The 18,152-nt window shown below is 46.4% G+C and overlaps 1 protein-coding gene across 8 annotated transcripts in view; it reads right to left on the bottom strand.

Moving 5' to 3' along the window:
- Window positions 1-18,152, bottom strand: part of MYO6 (myosin VI) — a 1,279,197-nt gene that overhangs the window by 354,176 nt on the left and 906,869 nt on the right. For all 8 annotated transcript variants that reach the window (XM_069606282.1, XM_069606276.1, XM_069606277.1 and 5 more), the window contains exon 20: window positions 6,129-6,222. In XM_069606282.1, the coding sequence (XP_069462383.1) occupies window positions 6,129-6,222 (94 nt within the window). The remainder of the gene's footprint in view (window positions 1-6,128; window positions 6,223-18,152) is intronic.

Genomic DNA, 18,152 nt, shown 5'->3' with positions numbered 1-18,152 from the left:
GATTGTAAGGTTGTCTGGGACACCTGCAGGGGCAGTGGCACATACCCTCCGGTACACCAAGGTCCATCGAGGCACTTGTATCAACCATGTAGCCTTCCGAGACATGGAAAGGGGCAGCTCACAGGGACATACTCGGGTGCAGTGCATTTCATTTTCATGTACATTATGATAAATGCACTGCCAACTTTGTTTCGGTCATGGTGGTACACAACTTGCTCTGACGTCATGGCTTGCTATATGGGTATGTCTGCTTACCCAGGGAACATTGCATGTTGTGTGAATTGTGACACATTGGTGTTCCATTTGCCACGCACCCTCCGGCGGCTCACTTACTGCATTGACTGTGTATGACCCATCACAGGGGTAATGTTATATATCGGTACGAAGCATCTACACCAGATTGTCTGTTTGTAGAGTAGTTTGTTTCTATGGGGCATGTTTGGTGGTGTGTTTTTGTGTAATTGGCACGAACAGGTTGTTGACTGTGGCTCTCTTTGCAGCATTGCAGTGCTCCTGTAACCGGACCCGAGAGTGTGCAGGCAGGAGGCCAGCACTCAAGACCAGAGTTAAGCGTCTTGTTGTTTTTCTTTCAAACTGCTCTGCATAGGCTTGCTGGGGGGTGCACTAATGCATGGATGTATGTGTAATTCAATTTGGTATGTTTTTTTTCCCCCTAATCACCCGGAATCCTATGCAATTTTGAACCCTGTACCCTCTACCCGGTGTTCCTGCTTCCTGTACCTATCCAAGCAACGTTCCCTAACCCTATTTCCCCGCTGGGGTTGCGGATGCCTGTGTAAGCCCCAAACTTGCAGGCGCCAAAACCCTAGAGGGGGTGGTTGGTTCGTGCCACTCCTAAGCCTGGACTACAGAAGGCCATGACAATGATGTCCAAGTTTGTTTGGATTGTGCATGTGTTCATGCAGGTAGTACATTTTCGTACATTCCCTACTTTCATGTGTCATTCCTTCTCCCCTCTCCTGCCACTCATTCCAGTTATCCAGTGTGCCAACACCTGTCCCGACTGCATATCCCTGAACCTCCTTCCCCACCAGGGTCTCAGGGGCCTGTGTGAGTTTGACCTTGCAGGCACCCGGGACACGGTGGGGGTGGTTGTTTCGTGACACTCCCGCGCCTGTACACGGGACCTGTGACAGTACACATCCGTTCATGGTGCATCATTCTATGTTATGTACCACACATGGTTCACATCCTGTTGTGACATTGTTTTACTGTGCTACCTTGGTTGTTGCATCATTGTGGTAGTACTTGGCCTTTGTAAGGTACTGCTACGTCAAGTCATCTACTGGAGGGTGTTCTGGTCTGTTTTTATGCCTTGGATTTTGTGATTTTGGAAATGAGTGTGGATTCTGAGGGTGCAGCCACCTTTTTACACACAAGGTGGGAGATGGTGACGAAGGGTAAAGGTGATCCTGTGGACAGGTAGAATTGAGGGTTGAAGGCTCCATGATCCAGGTGCAGTTGTTCAGTGGGTCATGGTCATTTGTGAGGGGGGTGGGGTTGTTGTTGATAGTTGCCTTGCCCTGCAGTGTGATGGGAACCCTGACATTGTAATGGTGGTATCCTATGTACATGTTGTGTTCTGCTGATCAATGCCTGTTCATGTGTTGTGTTTACCTTTCAGGTGCGAGGGGATAGTTGTGGTTTGACATGCTGGGGTGTACACATGGTGAATGTTCGCATGTGATGTGTAGAGAACACTGATGGTCACTTGATTGCACATGCATATGTTGAGTGCATGTCCTTGCTGACCCACACACTTGCACTCTGATGCACTACATGTACTACCACCCTTGCATATCCACGTGTACACGGTTTGCCTTCTGGTGCCCACTGTGTCCCTGCAGCACATGTTCTGTGACCAATTATGGATCCTGTACATGCCTAACTTGCTTTTTGATGTGGTCTGTCGCTTAGATGTGATGCTCAGGGTGTGCATCACACACAATGACTGTTCACTGTGCTGTGCGCTGAGCAGTGTGTTGCAGGAGTAGGACACAGCACACAGAAGCTGCAGTGTTGATTTTGCAATGCACAATGTGCATGTAGACAGGCATTCATTGTTATGTTACGTCTACAACTCTTGTAATGCATTTGGAAATGACTTATTTTGGGTGGGAGGTTGTTGGTCAGTCATTTCATCTGATTCCAGGTCAGGCATCATTGTCTGATGTCACTGTACATTTTGGACATGGCAATGTGTACCTTATTGTTACTGTGTTGGTGTATGGGTATTGCTTGCCATGTCATGTTGTGGTTTGGGAGGGTTTGAGTGACATAACAGTGATGGCCATGGCCTGTTTTGCAAGTGTGTGTGATTCACACCTTGCATGTCAGGGTCATCCGCTTCTCAAAGCAACTAGCTGGGGGTAGATCTCTCTCCGCGGCAGGGCCCTCCCTCTGGAACAGCCTTCCTGCCTCACTGGAACTTGAGGAGAACCATCTCCAGTTCGGGAAGCACCTCAAGACCTTCCTCTTTGCTTCTGCTTTCTCTCTGCCTCTCCCTTGCAAAATTCATCACTGGAACTGCACTGGATCTGCAACTGGGCCACTCTCACCGACCTCGGTCCCTGGCCCAGCCACTCTCCACTTGCACTGCCTCCCTGGCAACCCCTGCACTGCGGTACTGTCTCTCTATCCCTACAGCCCCCCCTTCCCAGCACTCGTCTGCACTTACCTTTGCAGTTGCCACCAGCTGGCCTATGTATTTGTTTTTTGGTCTACTTACCCTGTACTGCACTCCCCCCCCCCTTCCCCTTGCACTTTTCCCTTCCCCCTACCCCTGCACTTGCACAATCTAAATGACACCTGGCCTAGTAGTACCGTTGTCTGTCTTCCCTTGTTCCCCCCTCCCTGCCTCATCGCACCTTGAAATACTTGTGTATAGGCCATATCATGTCATGTCATATGTGTGCCTTTTGGTCACAAAGGATAGCTTGTGTTTAAGTAGCTAGGGATGCAGACAATGTGGCACTTCCATGGCAACTATCTCAGGGTGGTAGGGTTGTGACAGTTGACTGTCTCTTTGTCATCATCGATTGTCACCTGTCATGTGCCAGGCCTGTGTGCACTCCACAGGGGTGGGAGTTTAGGTGAAAAATGTGGCCACAAGCTGGGTCTGGGCTTCCTCGCCACGTGCCCTGTCCCCTCCCATGGGCAGCGCCTGTGGTTGGGGATGTGGGGGCACCACCATGTCCACCGGGACGCCCTGCCGTGTTGCAACATTATGCAGGACACATGCTGCCACAATGATCCTGCACACTACTGGTGGTGCATAGAGTAGCTGCCCGCCAGAGCGGTCAAGGGAGCGGAAATGTGACTTGAGCACTCCGAATGTGCGCTCCACTATGGCCCTGGTTGCAATATGGGCGGCGTTGTATCTTACCTGGGGTGGTGTGTGGGGTTCCGGATTGGCGTCATCATGTGGTTGCTCAGAGGGTAGGCACTGTCCCCTGGGGAGGTGTAAATGGTTGTGATTATTGGGGTTTGTTTATTTGTGTGTGTGTGTGTGACATGCATGCATGTGCAAGGGCAATTGTACTCACCTAGGAGCCATGTGTCGCCATGCTGCCCAGCTTCCAGGGCCCGGCTCAGGGCGGACATTCTGTATATGAAACTGTCATGGGTGGAGCCAGGGTAGTTTGCATAGACAGAGGTGATGATTCCCTTTGCATCGCATACCACCTGTACATTGATGGAATGCCAGTGCTTGCGGTTTCGGTAGATGTGCTCAGTGGCCCTAGGTGGACGTAGGGCCACATGGGTGCAATCTATGGCACCGAGCACTTTGGGGAAGTGTGCCACCCTGAAAAAATCCAGGACAACGGCCTGCCTTTCTGCGGGTGTTCTGGGCATGTATATGTGCCTGCGGACTGAGGGGCGCGCTGTCATGATTGCCAGTACCTGGTGTAGGCAGCGTGACTGCGTGGCCTGTGAGACCCCCCCCACTATGGCAGTAGTCCGCTGAAATGACCCAGTGGCCAAAAAATGCAGGACATTGAGCAGCTTCTCCAAGGGGCTCAATGCTTGGGAGCAAAGGGTGGGGGATGTAAGGTCATCTTCCCACTCCCTGACCAGGTCTAGGATGATGTGGGGTGGAAACCTATACCTGCCATAGACCTGGTCTTCAGCATCCCAAAAAGGCTTGTCCGTGGTGCGTAAATGCGTGCCCTGGCTATTCTCCTCCTCCTGCGGTGTCCCACGATCAGTGCTGCGACAAATGGGGCATTCATCGTAGCTGTATATACGTGTTTGTTGTTTGCGCGCACTTTTATACTGTGCGCGGGGACGCTTCCGCCTGCCTTCGTGTGGCGGACGCGTTGACGCCTGTGTGCGTCTTTTGCCGTGCGCGGGTTTCCCGTATTCGAATCCATGAATACGGGTTGTTCGCGTGCGTGTGGGCGTTCCGTGTAGTTCCCTGCAGTACTTCCCCAGTTACGCCTTCTTTTTCACGTGTAATTCCCCATACCGCGTGTTACGCCCACTGTTCCGCCCACTTTGGTTGTGTGCGCCGCGCTATTATGTGTGCTTTTGCTGTGCGCGTAGCGCACGCCGTGTATGCCTGCGTGCGCCATGGCTGGATTGGGCGCACGGACAGCGGGAAACACGCGCAGCATCTTCCTTGCATCGCACACATACGCGTGCGCTGCGTTTCTCGTGCTTGCGCTACCTTGCGCCTGCTTGCGCTGGGATTTTCGGCGCACGTTTGCTCCATGAATCGACCCCTATGTGTACTACTGGTCCAAACATATCCATGGAGCTGTGAGGGTGAAAGCAGGGGCACATGATTCTACATGTCCTTTTCCTATTTTTAGTTGGGCGTACTTTTACTCCCCATTTTTATTTTTTGGGACTATTTGCCAATTTTTAGGGTGTAAAAGTGGCTGATACACCCCTTATCTGTAGGGCTGACTGGGAGTGTTTTAACTGTTGCAAAAATGGATATAAGATATCAACTGATGTGGTCTTGTTGACACTTGGGTTAGTTTGGTTCTAGAGCACCATCTAACTGCTCCCTGGATAACAGTACAATAAACTTGCTTTACGTACAACACGTGCTCTCGTTCCTCAGGTGATGGGCCTGCTTGCGATAAGGTGTTTAAGGGGCCTGTCCCCACAAGCACACACTTACTTATCCAAGAGTTCACTTTGCCTCACTGACTAGGCATTTCCCACATGACATGTAAACTAATGCATCCGACTCAGAAAGAGGCATATTGAACTGCAGATGAAATAATGACCTTTTCAGTCCTCCTTTCCTACCCATAAATCCACTGCCTAGATTCCCATTGGTTAAGGAAGAAAAAAGTGAACTAAGCGGCATAGATGGGATGGTAGCAGGAGAGCTCACTCAGTCAGGGAAGGCAGGAGAAGGCTGCCAGCCACAGGGGGGAAGGGCAATGATTCACTTCCTACATCTGCCTTCCCACCCCGGTGTTAGGAATCCTGAATGGAAGCGAACACAATGGAAAACATGGCTATCTTCTGCTATCATTGCGAAAATGGTTTTTGCCAAAACTAAGTCCTAATCTCATTATTTGTTTTGTTAGTGCTAGGACAACATATTTGTCAGACTTCAGCCACATCTAAAAAAAGAATCGTAAACATACACTTTTCGGCAGGCAGAATATATAAATGAAAGCTGGTCTGTGCTTGTACCTTATTTGCAAATATCCTTGATAATCAACATGATACACTGTGGTCAAAACAATGTAAGTTAATCAAACACAGTCTACGGACCTCCTAAATAATCTAAGCTATCTGGGGTCCTTCCACAAAGGCCAACGCAGCTAACAGTCCCATTAGACAATTTAGTATGAAACATCTACATCAGGTTACATAGTCAACTGGTAAAGTGGCTGAAATAGTAATAAAGAGCAATATTTAGCTAAAAAGGTTACATCTGCGCTCTGTAAACAAATATTAAAAACACACTGAAGACGATTTTTACAGTAAGAGCCTTTGTGGCAGGAGGGGGCCAGCAGTGAACTTCAAATCAGCTAAGTAATATGGTGGCTGGAATGAAATATATAGACAGTATATTTTAATGTACTGAGTCTGTCTTTTAATTTATGTGACAACATAAACAGCATACAAATGTTTATTACCTGAGCACTGAAGCTGAGATAGAATTTGAGCACCTTCAAAATGGTGACTGGTCATTTTTAGATTGGGCTTGATGCAACGAATGAAGCTCGATCCCTGCCAAGACATTAGAATAAAAGTGCACATATTTGTACATTTTCCAAAGTTGCAGAGACACAATCTTTTTCTTTAATTTAACTTTTTTGTCATCAAACATCAGAAGAACAGAGAATACCCAACAAGGAAAAAAGAGCAAGTTACGATATTGTCATCCCCACACCAACTCCATCAATGTTTTAAAAACCCTTTTACCTGAAACGCGAGGTCATTTTCTTTGTATGTATATGTATAAAAAGCTTTAGTTACAGGGACGTTAAGGTAAGAACTTAATGCAGCAAAACCCTGGTAATTCAGCTAAAGTCACCTTAACATCATGCCCACTGTTGCAGACTATGACCGCAATGATGACATCACAGATCACATCACTGATGACATCACTAATTACATGTTGTATGGGAACACTGATGACATTACAAATCACATCACTGATGCCATCACTGGTGACAACAATAATTGCATTGTATAAAATTAATTACATGAATAATGGAATTAGACATAACATAATTTATAATGTAGCTCATGAAAGCTTTGATTACCTTAATAACAATTTAGGCCGTGGATTTGGCCATGACAAAGGCTGGGGTCACTGGCCAGCACCAAAGGCCATAGCTAGTGGTTGGTTAGTGTTCAAAAATACCAACGTGCGTGGTTAAAAGCAATGCCTTGTAGCCCGTCACTATTTTAAAATATACAGTGGGCAACGTTGAAAGCTGTAGTCAGTGGGCATGGTCGAAGACCATAGCTAGTGCCCATTAATATGTCAGAATATACAGTCGGCACAGCCAAAGGCCGTGGCCATTGGCTAGTATTGTGTTGAAAACCATGGCTAGTGGCTGGTTAGTGTATATCATATAAAGTGGGCACGTTCAAAGGCCATAACTAGTGGCTGGTTAGTGTTGTGTAATGCACAGTGGGCATGGCCGAAGACCATTGCTTATTACATTTTATTATTTTAAAATGTATAGTGGACATGGCCAAAAGATGTACAAACTGATCAAGGTCAAAGGCCATGGCTAGTGGTCCATTTGTATGTTACAATAAATAGTGGGCACAGTCAAATATTGTGGCCACTGGCCAGTATTGTGCTAAAGTCCATGGCTAGTTCCTATTCTATATGATATACAGTGGACTTTGTTGAAAGCTGCATCCACTGGTAAAGGCCAAAATCTATGGTTGGTAGCTTGTTGGCGTTTTAAAATATTCAGTGTACATGGGTGAAAGTTGGGACCACTGTCCAGAACTAAAGGCCATGACTAGTACCCATTCATGTGTGTAAATATAGTTTACCATGCACACTGGCCATGGCTGAAGGCCATGGTTAATGCCCGTTACTGTTGTAATGTAATTAGTGATGTCATCAGGGATGTGATCTGTGATGTTCTCATTGTGGTCATAGTCTGCGCAACAGGGGCGTAAAGTTAAGGTGGCTTTAGCTGAATATCCAGGGTTTTGTGGTATTAGGTTCTCACCTTAACGTCTCTGCCACTAAAGTATTTTTCCTTGAATTTCAAGGGTTTTGTTATTGGAAATGTTACCAAAAATATGCTGGAGAAGTATAAAAGGTGCTCAGCTTTAAAACCCAGCAATCTGTCGTGAAATATTTAATGGAAAACAAAACCCCAATCCGAAACAAGTGCTTGTGGTCCTGTGAGTACGCGTCTGCACTGGGAACAGGACAACCTGAGTAAAATCGTGGTAGCCAAATACTTGAGCAAGCTTGCCAACCTAAAAAACCCAAGGGTTTGTGTCCACCATCTGAAAAAAGTTACGCCCTTCACCCACGTGTCCTTTACTGGTGCTCTGAAAAGCAACCACAATCAGGGGAAAAATATCGCACCTGTGTCCAGGATTGCAAGCTCTCTTGTCACATTGTGGGCAAATACTAATGACTTACTTGCCTTCTCATCATTTCCCCTCCTCACCCCCACGTCTGGCTTTCAATATTGTGCTTTATAAATCTAACTTGAAAAATACGCATACCATAGTGTCACTCAAATATATAAATCCTTATAGAACTATGTTCGGCAAAAAGTGTGTATATCCGAAATAAGCCGGGTTAGCCAAAAACAAAAAGTAGAAAGAATGCCATTTGGAAGAGGAAAAGGGATGAGATGGCAGCAAGCTAGAGGTGGGGAAGGGGAAAAGGGACACCATGTGAAACTGGGGGCTGGGAACCAAGTTCAGAACTTGAAAGTTTTCTCATAACCATGATTATTTTTGCATAACCAGGACTTAATAGAAAACGGAATGGGGAATGATAGTGTGTCACATGAATAACCATGGTTATTTTATGATTAACCAAGGTTATTTGTAGTACATTACTATTATCTGGGGTATTTAATCACCGCGGTTATGGGAAAGCTTTTAAAAAATAAATAAAAAGTAAAACAAATGTGATTAAAACAAAAGAAAGTGGAATGTTACAGCTACAGTGAGATGGCGGTTAATTCGTGTGGCCGAAGACTATGGCTACTGGGATACTTTATGGAAACAAATGGCGCAATATGGAGAGTGGACACATCCAAATGCTGTGGCTACTGGCCATAGCCGAAGGCCAAGGCAAGTGTGCCCAAAAAAAATCTAATGGTGTGGTCAAGGCTGAAGGCCATGGTTAGTGGCCCCGTTTAGGAAACCTATTGGAGCAATATCTAGTGTGGCCACGGCCAAAGGTCATGGTTTGTGGGACTGGAAGAAAGCTATTTGGGCAACATGTAAAGGGGCCACGGCCAAAAGCAAGGGTCATGGATAGTGAGCAGGAAATAAAAGTAGTGTTTTAAAACTTACAGTGGGCACTGTTGAAGGCCCTGCTCACTGGCTAGAGCTGAGGGCCCTAGCGAGTGAGCCCGACGGTCATGGCCACCTAGTGGGTCCAAAAGAAACATATTGGAGGAACATGTACAGTGGACACGTCGAAGGCCATGGTCACTGGCCATTGCTAGTGGCCTGTAAAATAACTGTTTTAACATAACCCTTGAAATTCACTGAAAAAAACTTAGTTAAGGTGCAGTTAATATGTGTGGATTAAACGCAACAAAACCCTTGAAATTCAGCGGATGTGAGAAGTTATGAACAGCTTAACTTGGAGCGTTCCTGTTGCAAAGCCCATGAATACATACATATTATAAGAGAAGGGAATCACAATGACATTCAAAATGGCATTGTGGGGGACATCAATGGGAGTGTGCCGAGTTAAGCTGATCATGCTTCCCATACAATTTCAAGGGTTTTGTTTTGTTAAATCTGCACACCTCAACTGCACCTTAACGAAGGTTTTTTCAGTGAATACATGATACATTACTTACCATAATCGTATTTCTTGTGCTTCTATCTGCTTAGATTCACATGCTCTGCATAGTCTGACATCTAGTGGAAGTCTTGGAGTATTACAAGATTTGTTTTCAAATTTGAAAACAGATGTCGACAGGGTGTGATTAGTAATACTATCCCTAGTGTGACGTGTACTGTACCCATGGTCCCTCAGATTGTTTGTTTCTGACATGAGGTTGCATGACGAATAGCGTGAGTACAGATGTTGTAAAGCAGAACAGAGAACCCCACAAAACATCTTTGTGCCTTCTACTCCAGTAGGAGAGGAAGGTTGGGCGCATGTGAATCTAAGCAGATACAAGTACCAGAAATAAGATTACGGTGAGTAATGCATCTCTTCTGGAGCTTGCAGATCTACTTAGATCACATGCTCTGCATAGGTTAGTGAGCAGTATCTGGAGAAGGAGGTGGGAATTTAGAAGGTACAGCGGCAAAGAGATTTTTTAGGACTGCTTGTCCCATCTGTGAATCTGCTTTAGAATGTGTGTCAATGCAGTAATGGTGTGTGAACGTAACGATGGAACTCCATGTAGCAACTTTGCAAATGGTGTCTAGAGTGAAGTTTGCATTGACAGCTAAGGCAGACCCTGTACCTCTGGTAGAGTGTGCCCTTGGTGTAAAAGGTAGCACCTTTTTGGATAGGGAATAGCAGAGTTGTATGCATCCGACTATCCATCTGGAGATGGCGCCCTTCAATATGTGATCGCCCTCTCTACCAGGCGCTATTAAGGGTTTTGTTTTGTTCACATAGTGCAAGACTGCCCTCCGTACATCAAGTGTATTGAGGCCTGTTTCTTCCGAGTTTGAAGGATTCTGAAAGAAGGTGGGAGGTTCTATGGACTGGTTTACATGGAACCTTGAAATTAACTTAGGTGAAATCCTAGGATGTGTTCTGAGGACAACCTTGTCCTTGTGTATGATGAAAAAGGGGTCTTGTACCGATAAAGCTGGTAGCTCACTGACTCGTTTTATGGAGGTGACGGCTACCAGGAATGCAGTTTTACAGTTGAGATGTTTTAGGCTGACCTTGTGCATAGGCTCGAAGGGTGGCTCCATGACCTTGGAGAGCACAACACTGATATCTCAACCCATGGGAGGGTTAGAAATTGGGGGGTATAGGCTCTTTACCCATTCCATGAATGCCTTGATGACAGGGACTTTCCACCACGACACCTTGTGTTGTAAAGTGGTGTAAGCCGATAGGGCTGCCAGATGTACCTTTAAGGAATTGAATACTAGGCCGGAGTCTAGAAAGTTAAGCATGTAATGTAGAATGTTAGCTGGGAAACATTCTAATGGGTTTAGTGAATGTGATGTGCACCATATCACAAATCTTTTCCACTTATTAAAATAACAGTGCCTGGTGTTGGATTTTCGTGCCTCCTTGAGGATATCCATACACCTTTGTGGAAGGTTTAAGTGGCCAAACTCTATGACTTCAGGATCCAAGCTGCCAGGATCATTGATTGTGGGCATGGGTGGAGGGATGCCCCCTTGTGTTGTTTCAACATGTTTTATGTGCACGGGAGCTTGATCGGGTCACACATTGCCAGTTTGAGCAGATGTGGAAACCAAGGCTGTCTCACCCACATAGAAGCAACCAGGATTAGCGTTACTTGTTCCTGGTGCATCTTGTGCACTATCCTGCTCAGGAGTGGTGTCAGGAGAAAAGCGTAAGCAAATTTCCCTGACCAATTCATCCACAGGGCGTTCCCCTTGGACCCTGGCTGGGTAAACCTGGACGCCAAGTCTGGGCATTGAGCGTTTCGCTTTGTGGCGAACAAGTCTAGTGCGGGGTGACCCCATAGTGAAAATATTCCGTCTAGGATTTCTCTGTCGAGTTGCCACTCATGTTCTTCTGGTAGAGGGTGTCTGCTCAACGTGTCTGCCAGATAATTGAGTTCCCCTGGAACCTGTTGGGATGTTAGAAACATGTTTCTCGAGTGCCCACCTTCATATCTTCTGGAATAGTCTGGACAGACTTAGAGAGAGTGTGACTGATTTTTCAGCTAAAACATGGCCGTGGGGCAGTCTGTGAGGACCTGCACTGTCTGACCCTGGAGATGTTGCTGAAAAGCTTGAAGAGCCTTGAGGACTGCCAAGAGCTCCAGGAAGTTGATATGTCTTTGGACAGTAGCGAGAGTCCACTGTCCGTGGGTTGTGTGGGGGAAGTAGTGTGCCCCCCAACCGGGAAGTGAGGCGTCTGTAGTTAGGATCGCTTGGGCTGCCGGAGCGCAAAAGGGCATTCCTTTAACAGGTTGTCCTTGGACCCCCAGCGAAGAGCCTGAACCAGGGTTAGCGAAACAACCACTAGATTGTCCCACAGTCCGCTTGCCCAAGACCACTGTTTCGTTAACCATTCCTGCATTGGACGCATGCGCAGGCGCGTGTGAGGAGCTAGGTAAATGCAAGAGGCCATCATCCCTAGCAAGCGCATTGCTTTGCGTACTGTTATCTGGCGACCGACCTTGTATTGAGGTACCTGCAGCAGCATGTTTAGAACTCTCTCGCTTGAAGGAAATGCTAGCTCCTCCAATGAGTCTAGAATAACCCGCAGAAATTGTTTTGTTTGGCTGGGGATTAGACTTGATTTCTTCTCATTGATTGAGAAACCCAAATTGAAAAGGTGGTCTATAGTTTTTCGCGTATTTAGTCTGCAAATTTGAAGAGATTCTCCGGTGATCAGCTAGTCGTCCAGATAAGGGTATACAGGGATGGACTTTCTGCGCAGGTGTTCTGCCACTACTGCGAGCACCTTGGTGAACACATTTGGTGTGGAGGCGATGCCAAATGGGAGTATTTCAACTGGTAGTGTACTCCTGCCATCTTAAAATGCAGGTATTTTCAGTGTGCAGGGTGCATTGAAATATGAAAGTATGCATCTTTCATGTCCAATGTCGCCATGTATTCCCCTGTTTCAGGAGTGGAATTACCTCCTGAAGCGTGGTCATGCAAACCTTCTGTGGTTTGACATACTTGTTTGTGGGGTGCAGATTTAGTACTGGGCAAATGGTAAGGTCTTTTTTGGCACAAGGAAGTACGTTGAATAGATAGCCTTGTTTACCTGGTTCGCAGGGAGGACCTCTATTGCGTTATTTTCCAGCCGCGCCTTTATCTCCTCTAACAGTATGCTGTTTCTTCTGCTGTTAGTTTCTTTTGTCTTGGCGGGCGGTGAGGTGATTTGTGAAGCAACTCGATGCAGTACCCGCCTGCCACGGTGGACAACACCCACTTGTCCGATGTTATCGCCTTCCATGCGTGGGTGAATTGAGTGATTCGTCCTCCTACTGGAGTGGCATGGGAGGGGACCTGAAACGGCGTGTCATTGGTTGGGAGGGGCTGAGCCTCTCCCAGGTGAGGTTCTGCCTCTTTTATTCCCTGTTTTACAAGCTAGACGAGGAACCTTGGCTTTGAGACTGGTTCCAGGACGAGGACTGTCCTCCCCGAGAGTAGCCCTAGGGCGGTTGTCCACTCTGGCCCAAAACTCTCTTCGAGTTTGGGGAAAACTCGTTGGGAATAAGGTATGTTAGTCAGCTGCCGAAGGGATTTAAGAGTGTCATACTCGTCCTTGGCACTTCTTAGGGCGTCCTCCATGGCCTTACCGAATAGGACAGTTCTATTGGCATGTTCAGGAGGGTTGCTTGGGTCTCGAGCTTAAATCCTGACTGCCTAAGCCAGGCATGCCGCTTAAACCCCTTGACTGCCAAGCTATTATTCAAGTCTATGTAAAAATAATGAGCATACTCGTCCTTGGCACTAAAGGGGTTGAGGGTCCCTTCGGCTATGATGCATCCCGCGTTGTCCGCCGCATCAAGGCTGTTTTGCAGGATGCAGATTGAGACTCGATTGCATTCTGAAACAGCTTTAAGCAGTTGGGCCTGTACTGGTTCTGGGACAGCCTGTAGTTGTTCAAGCTTGTCCCACTTGTGGCAGCCGTAACTAGATAAAGTTGTATTGTTCGCAATTCTTGTTTGGTAAGCTGAAGAGGAAGCTACCTTTCTCCCAAATGTATAAATCTTTTACTCTCCTTGTCTGGCGGGGATTCTGCCGACGCCAGGGGAGTGCCTGCCCACTTTCTGGTGGTAGAAACTACCAGATAATCCTGTTTCAGCTGGCCCCTAATGTAAAGGGGGTGTCAGTGGGTGCAGGCCTGAACAACTTTTCTATTCTTGCATTGACTGGTCTTGTAAGACTAGGCGTTAAGAGGGATGGTTGAATAAGTCTCTGTTTTGATTGGAAGATAGGTATGAATTGAGTGGCTGCCTTTTTGTCCCCCAGGATTTTTTCCACAAAGTCCTTATCGGCTTGTGTCTTCTCAGTGTCAATGTTGAGCCGCCTTTAGTAAGAATTTGTTATACTGTAGCTGGTTGTCAACTGGCAAGTCTGCAACCTGCGGGTCCTGATGGTCGAGTAATTGTACTACATAAATGTTGTCATAATCATAGTACTGGTCTTGATCCTGGCTATGGAGATCTCCCCGAGACCCTGCTTGGTCATAATAATTTGGGTGTTGCAATGGGTCTTGATATTGAGAGCTGTCTTGGGGTGCTGTGGCCGGGAGTGCCCAGAGCAGAGGTGCTGGGCTGTGACTCAAGGCGGGATTTCTTGGCAGGGGATGGCACTGCTGATGCCCCTGGCTGCGAGGCATCTTTGAGTACTATTAACTGATCTGGGCACCGGTCCATAAAGTCCACAAAACAGGACATTGGCCCTAAGAGCTTATTAAATTATTTTGGTGTAAACCGACATTCTGGCGGGAAGCCCGAGATGATTGGGCCCTGGGAAGGGGTAACATCTTTTGTAGGGGTGGTTTTTGTGAGAAGGTGTCTTTGTGGTGCATAACCCCAGAGAGGGCGTCTAAGGGAGTAGAAGACTATGTCTGGGTGGCCTCTGGGTTAATGGCATTGAAATGTTGTGTTTTTTTGGTGACCTTTCCTTTAGAAAAGAGGCGCTGATGTGGTTTTGAATTAGCGCTTGTACTTTCAGCACTTTTCTGGGAGATGCCAAGATGCCTTTTGATGCCTGTTTTTTGGTGCACGAAAGGAAGGACTTTTCATATGCGGTGTCCGAACCAACCTTTTCTTTTGGTTTTCGGGAGCTGCCAATAGGCGAAAGCGTGAGCGATGGCCCAGAGGACAGTGAGGAACCTGAGGCTTTATCCCCAGTTACCACATGGGCCTCGAAGCTTGACTGTGTCTTCGAGTATCAGCTGTGGGGTATGTCCTTAGCGTGCTTATGCTTATGTGTGCCATGGCCGCCTGGTGTCCTCTCCATCACAGGACCGCCCGGCCTGCTTCTCGGAGAAGGGGGTCTGCACTTGGGGTCCAGATGGATCCTGATCACCCTCAGCGTCACTCATTACCCCGTAACTGCCCTCGCTGGAGTCACCCGTCATGTCTATGGAAGCTTCGGCCTGCATAGCGTGAGCGGGCCAGCGTTTCGTCCGTCGATATTTTAGGGTTTTCGGACAGAAAAGCTGACAAGATTTACAGTGCTTTTTGGCATGATCCCTCGATAGACAGTGGTTTCACACGCAGTGCGTGCCTTTCCACAGAAATTTACGACGGCAGGAGGGACAAAATTAAAATGGATTTTTGTCCATTATGCATGAACAGGGCAGTTGGGCGAAATAAGAAGAAAGGGGATAATAGGATAAACATTCTCTAAAAGGAGTCAGTATAGAGAACCTCAGCCCTCTCTCCCTACTGTTCTGGGCCGAAGCCCGAAGAGGCTCATAAGCCGTTTGGATGTCGATCGATCAGTTGTCGATGCTGTGGGTGTGCGTCAGGAGCCGTTGAGTGGATGAGCAGTCGTGCAGTGAGGTGAACAATAAAGGAAAGGAAGAAATTCTACCAATGTAACTTGAGATAATCAAGGCATCAAACTAGAAGAGAACTCCGCTTGTGCGACCAACTTCGATGGCAGAAATAAAAAATCTGAGGGACCACGATGCGTGAACGACCATGGGTACAGTACACGTCACACTAGGGATAGTATTACTAATCACGCCCTGTCGACGTCAGTTTGAGTTTCAAAAACAAATCTTGTAATAATCGGCAACTTCCACTAGATGTCGGTACATGCAGAGCATGTGATCTAACAGATCCACATGCTCCAGAAATATATTTATATTATTTGTAAAGCGCGCAAACAGCCCGGAGGCATAGAGGCGCTATTGCAGGTACATGTGATTTGCATTAGCGTCAAAGCACACAATACATTTTGTTCAAGGGAGCACTGTTACAGGTATGTGTGAATTGCATAAGGTTTTCAGACATATAGCACATTTACTGAGGTGAGCAAGGTGGTCAAGGTGCAGAAGGTGTTTCAGAATAAGAGAACAGCTGTGTTTTAAGCGCTTTTCGGAATATCCAATATGATTTCTCTGCTCTAATCAAGGGGGTTGGGGACTTCAATTATTAAGCTACAATGTATGGGAAACTGGAGGCGCCGGCTTTGACTTGTTTAACTTTCGGGAGGAGTAGGCGGTCAGTGTATTGTCTCCTTGTGGGTCTTGTTGACTGAGCTTTGGCTATTTTCTGCGAAAGGTGGGGGGTACTGTGTTGGAAAGGCACTTGTGGGTGATGGCCAGGGTTTTGAAGGTGATGCGGTTTTGGATGGGCAGCCAATGAGCCTCTCTTTTGGGGATATTCAGGGCTGCTCATAGGGTGTTATTTTGAATTACTTGGAGTTTGTGGATATTTCTGGAGGAGGTGCCTGTGAAGAGGATATTGCATTAATCAATCCTCGAACCAATGATTGCTCGAGCAATAGTAAGGCAACTGCTTTTTGAGAGGAAGGGTCTGGCAGCATTTAATACCTTTGTGGCATAGGCTACGGATGACGCAAGGGCGTTCACTTGGCAGGACGTGGTGAGGGAGGCGTAAAGGTACATCCCCCTAGTGTTTTTACTGATGCTGAGGCGGGGATTGAGATGTTATCAATCTTGAAGGCAGTGTATTGTTCATTGAGATTTCTTAGCGCTATGGGTGTACCGACTAGCAGGATTTTTATTTTTTCGCTGTTGAGACACAGATGGTTAGCTGCCATTCATGACTATCAGGGAGTAGTTATTGTTGAGGGTGTTGGGTCATTTGCATAACTGCCTGAGAGTGGTAGCAGGATTTGAGTATAATCAGCATAGTTGGAGTAGGCTATGCTGAGGGAATCTAGGATGTTGAAGAGGGGCCTTGTGAAGATGTTGTACGAGGTTGGGGATGTGCATGCCCACCGTGGCAGCCCACATGGGATGGGGGATGGTAAGGTGTTGGCATTCTGAGAATACCCTCATGACTCGGCCTTTCAGAAAGGATGTGATCCAGGCAGTGGCCTTAGGGGAGAAGTTGGCCGAGGTGGCATAATATTTTGTGGTCGACCAGGTGAAATGCAGCAGATAGATCTAGGAGGAGGAGAAGTGCTGACTTCCCCTCATTCCTGATTTCATCCAGCTTATTTGTGCAGGTCGAGCAGGGCTGACAGTGCCATGCCGGGGCGGAAACCGGATTGCCACATTCCTAGGATGTGATTTGATTCTAGGAAATGCTGAACTTGCAGGTACACTGCCTTATCAAGGATTTTTTGTAGGAAGGGGACATTTGTGAATGGCCTGTAGTTGGTGGGAATAGCATGGTCTAGTGAGTTTTTCTTTAGGAAGGCAAGGACCTAGGCTTCCTTAAGGCTGGCTGACACTGTGCTTGTTGAGAAGGAGGCATTTATGAATGCGGTGATGAATGGGGTTGGGATTACAGCACATCCTTTGAAGAGAGGTGCTGGGCATATATATATATATATATATATATATATATATATATATATATATATATATATATATATTCAGTGAAAAAACTTTGTTAAAGGGACGTTATGGTTCAAAGTAAAACCGAAAACCCCCAGAAATTCGGCAGATATGGTAAGATAAGCAACCATAACTCGCGCCGCCACCGTGCACTGCTAACACTAACACCCAGGACATCAAAGATGACATCACAAATGTCATTGATGGCATCACTGATGACATCACATGTCTGACTCTCCCTTTTTTCCTTTCCTGACATATCTAGGCCACATGATTTTCTGCAGTAACAGTCAGGAACTAAAAATTGTAAATTACTATATTCGTAGACTTATCCTTCAAGTATGTTCTTAGAATAATTCCCTTATGGTCCAGTCATATTATATGAAACATATACATAGGAGAAGTCACAACCTTGAAAGACAGCAATCCTTTTTGTGCATTAAAATTATCTGTAGATTTATCAGCACTTTCTGATACTTTTGATGTTTTTTTATTACTGTACTTTCCCTGTATATGCTCATATTTTTATATGTTGTACTCACACTATTTTCCTTAGGGTCCAGACACATCATGTGATATATATAGATAGGGTAAGTAACAGCTTTGAAACAGAGCAATCATTTCTCTCCATAAAGGTAATCAGTTAGGTTATGAACACTTTCTGCTACTATTGCTGTTTCTTTTTCCTACTTCAATTCCCTTGTATATATTCATATTTGTATGTGGTGTTGTCTCTTTGTGATTTGTGTATAATAATGCAATTATGTAGTAAGTGGGTTTTATTACCTACTTATCACAAGTTTCA

This window comes from Ambystoma mexicanum, chromosome 4p (assembly GCF_040938575.1).
Source record: "Ambystoma mexicanum isolate Mex_15411 chromosome 4p, UKY_AmexF1_1, whole genome shotgun sequence".
Taxonomy (NCBI): Eukaryota; Metazoa; Chordata; class Amphibia; order Caudata; family Ambystomatidae; genus Ambystoma; species Ambystoma mexicanum.
The sequence above is the reverse complement of the archived record's forward strand: the minus strand, read 5'-3'. Positions and strand labels throughout refer to the sequence as shown.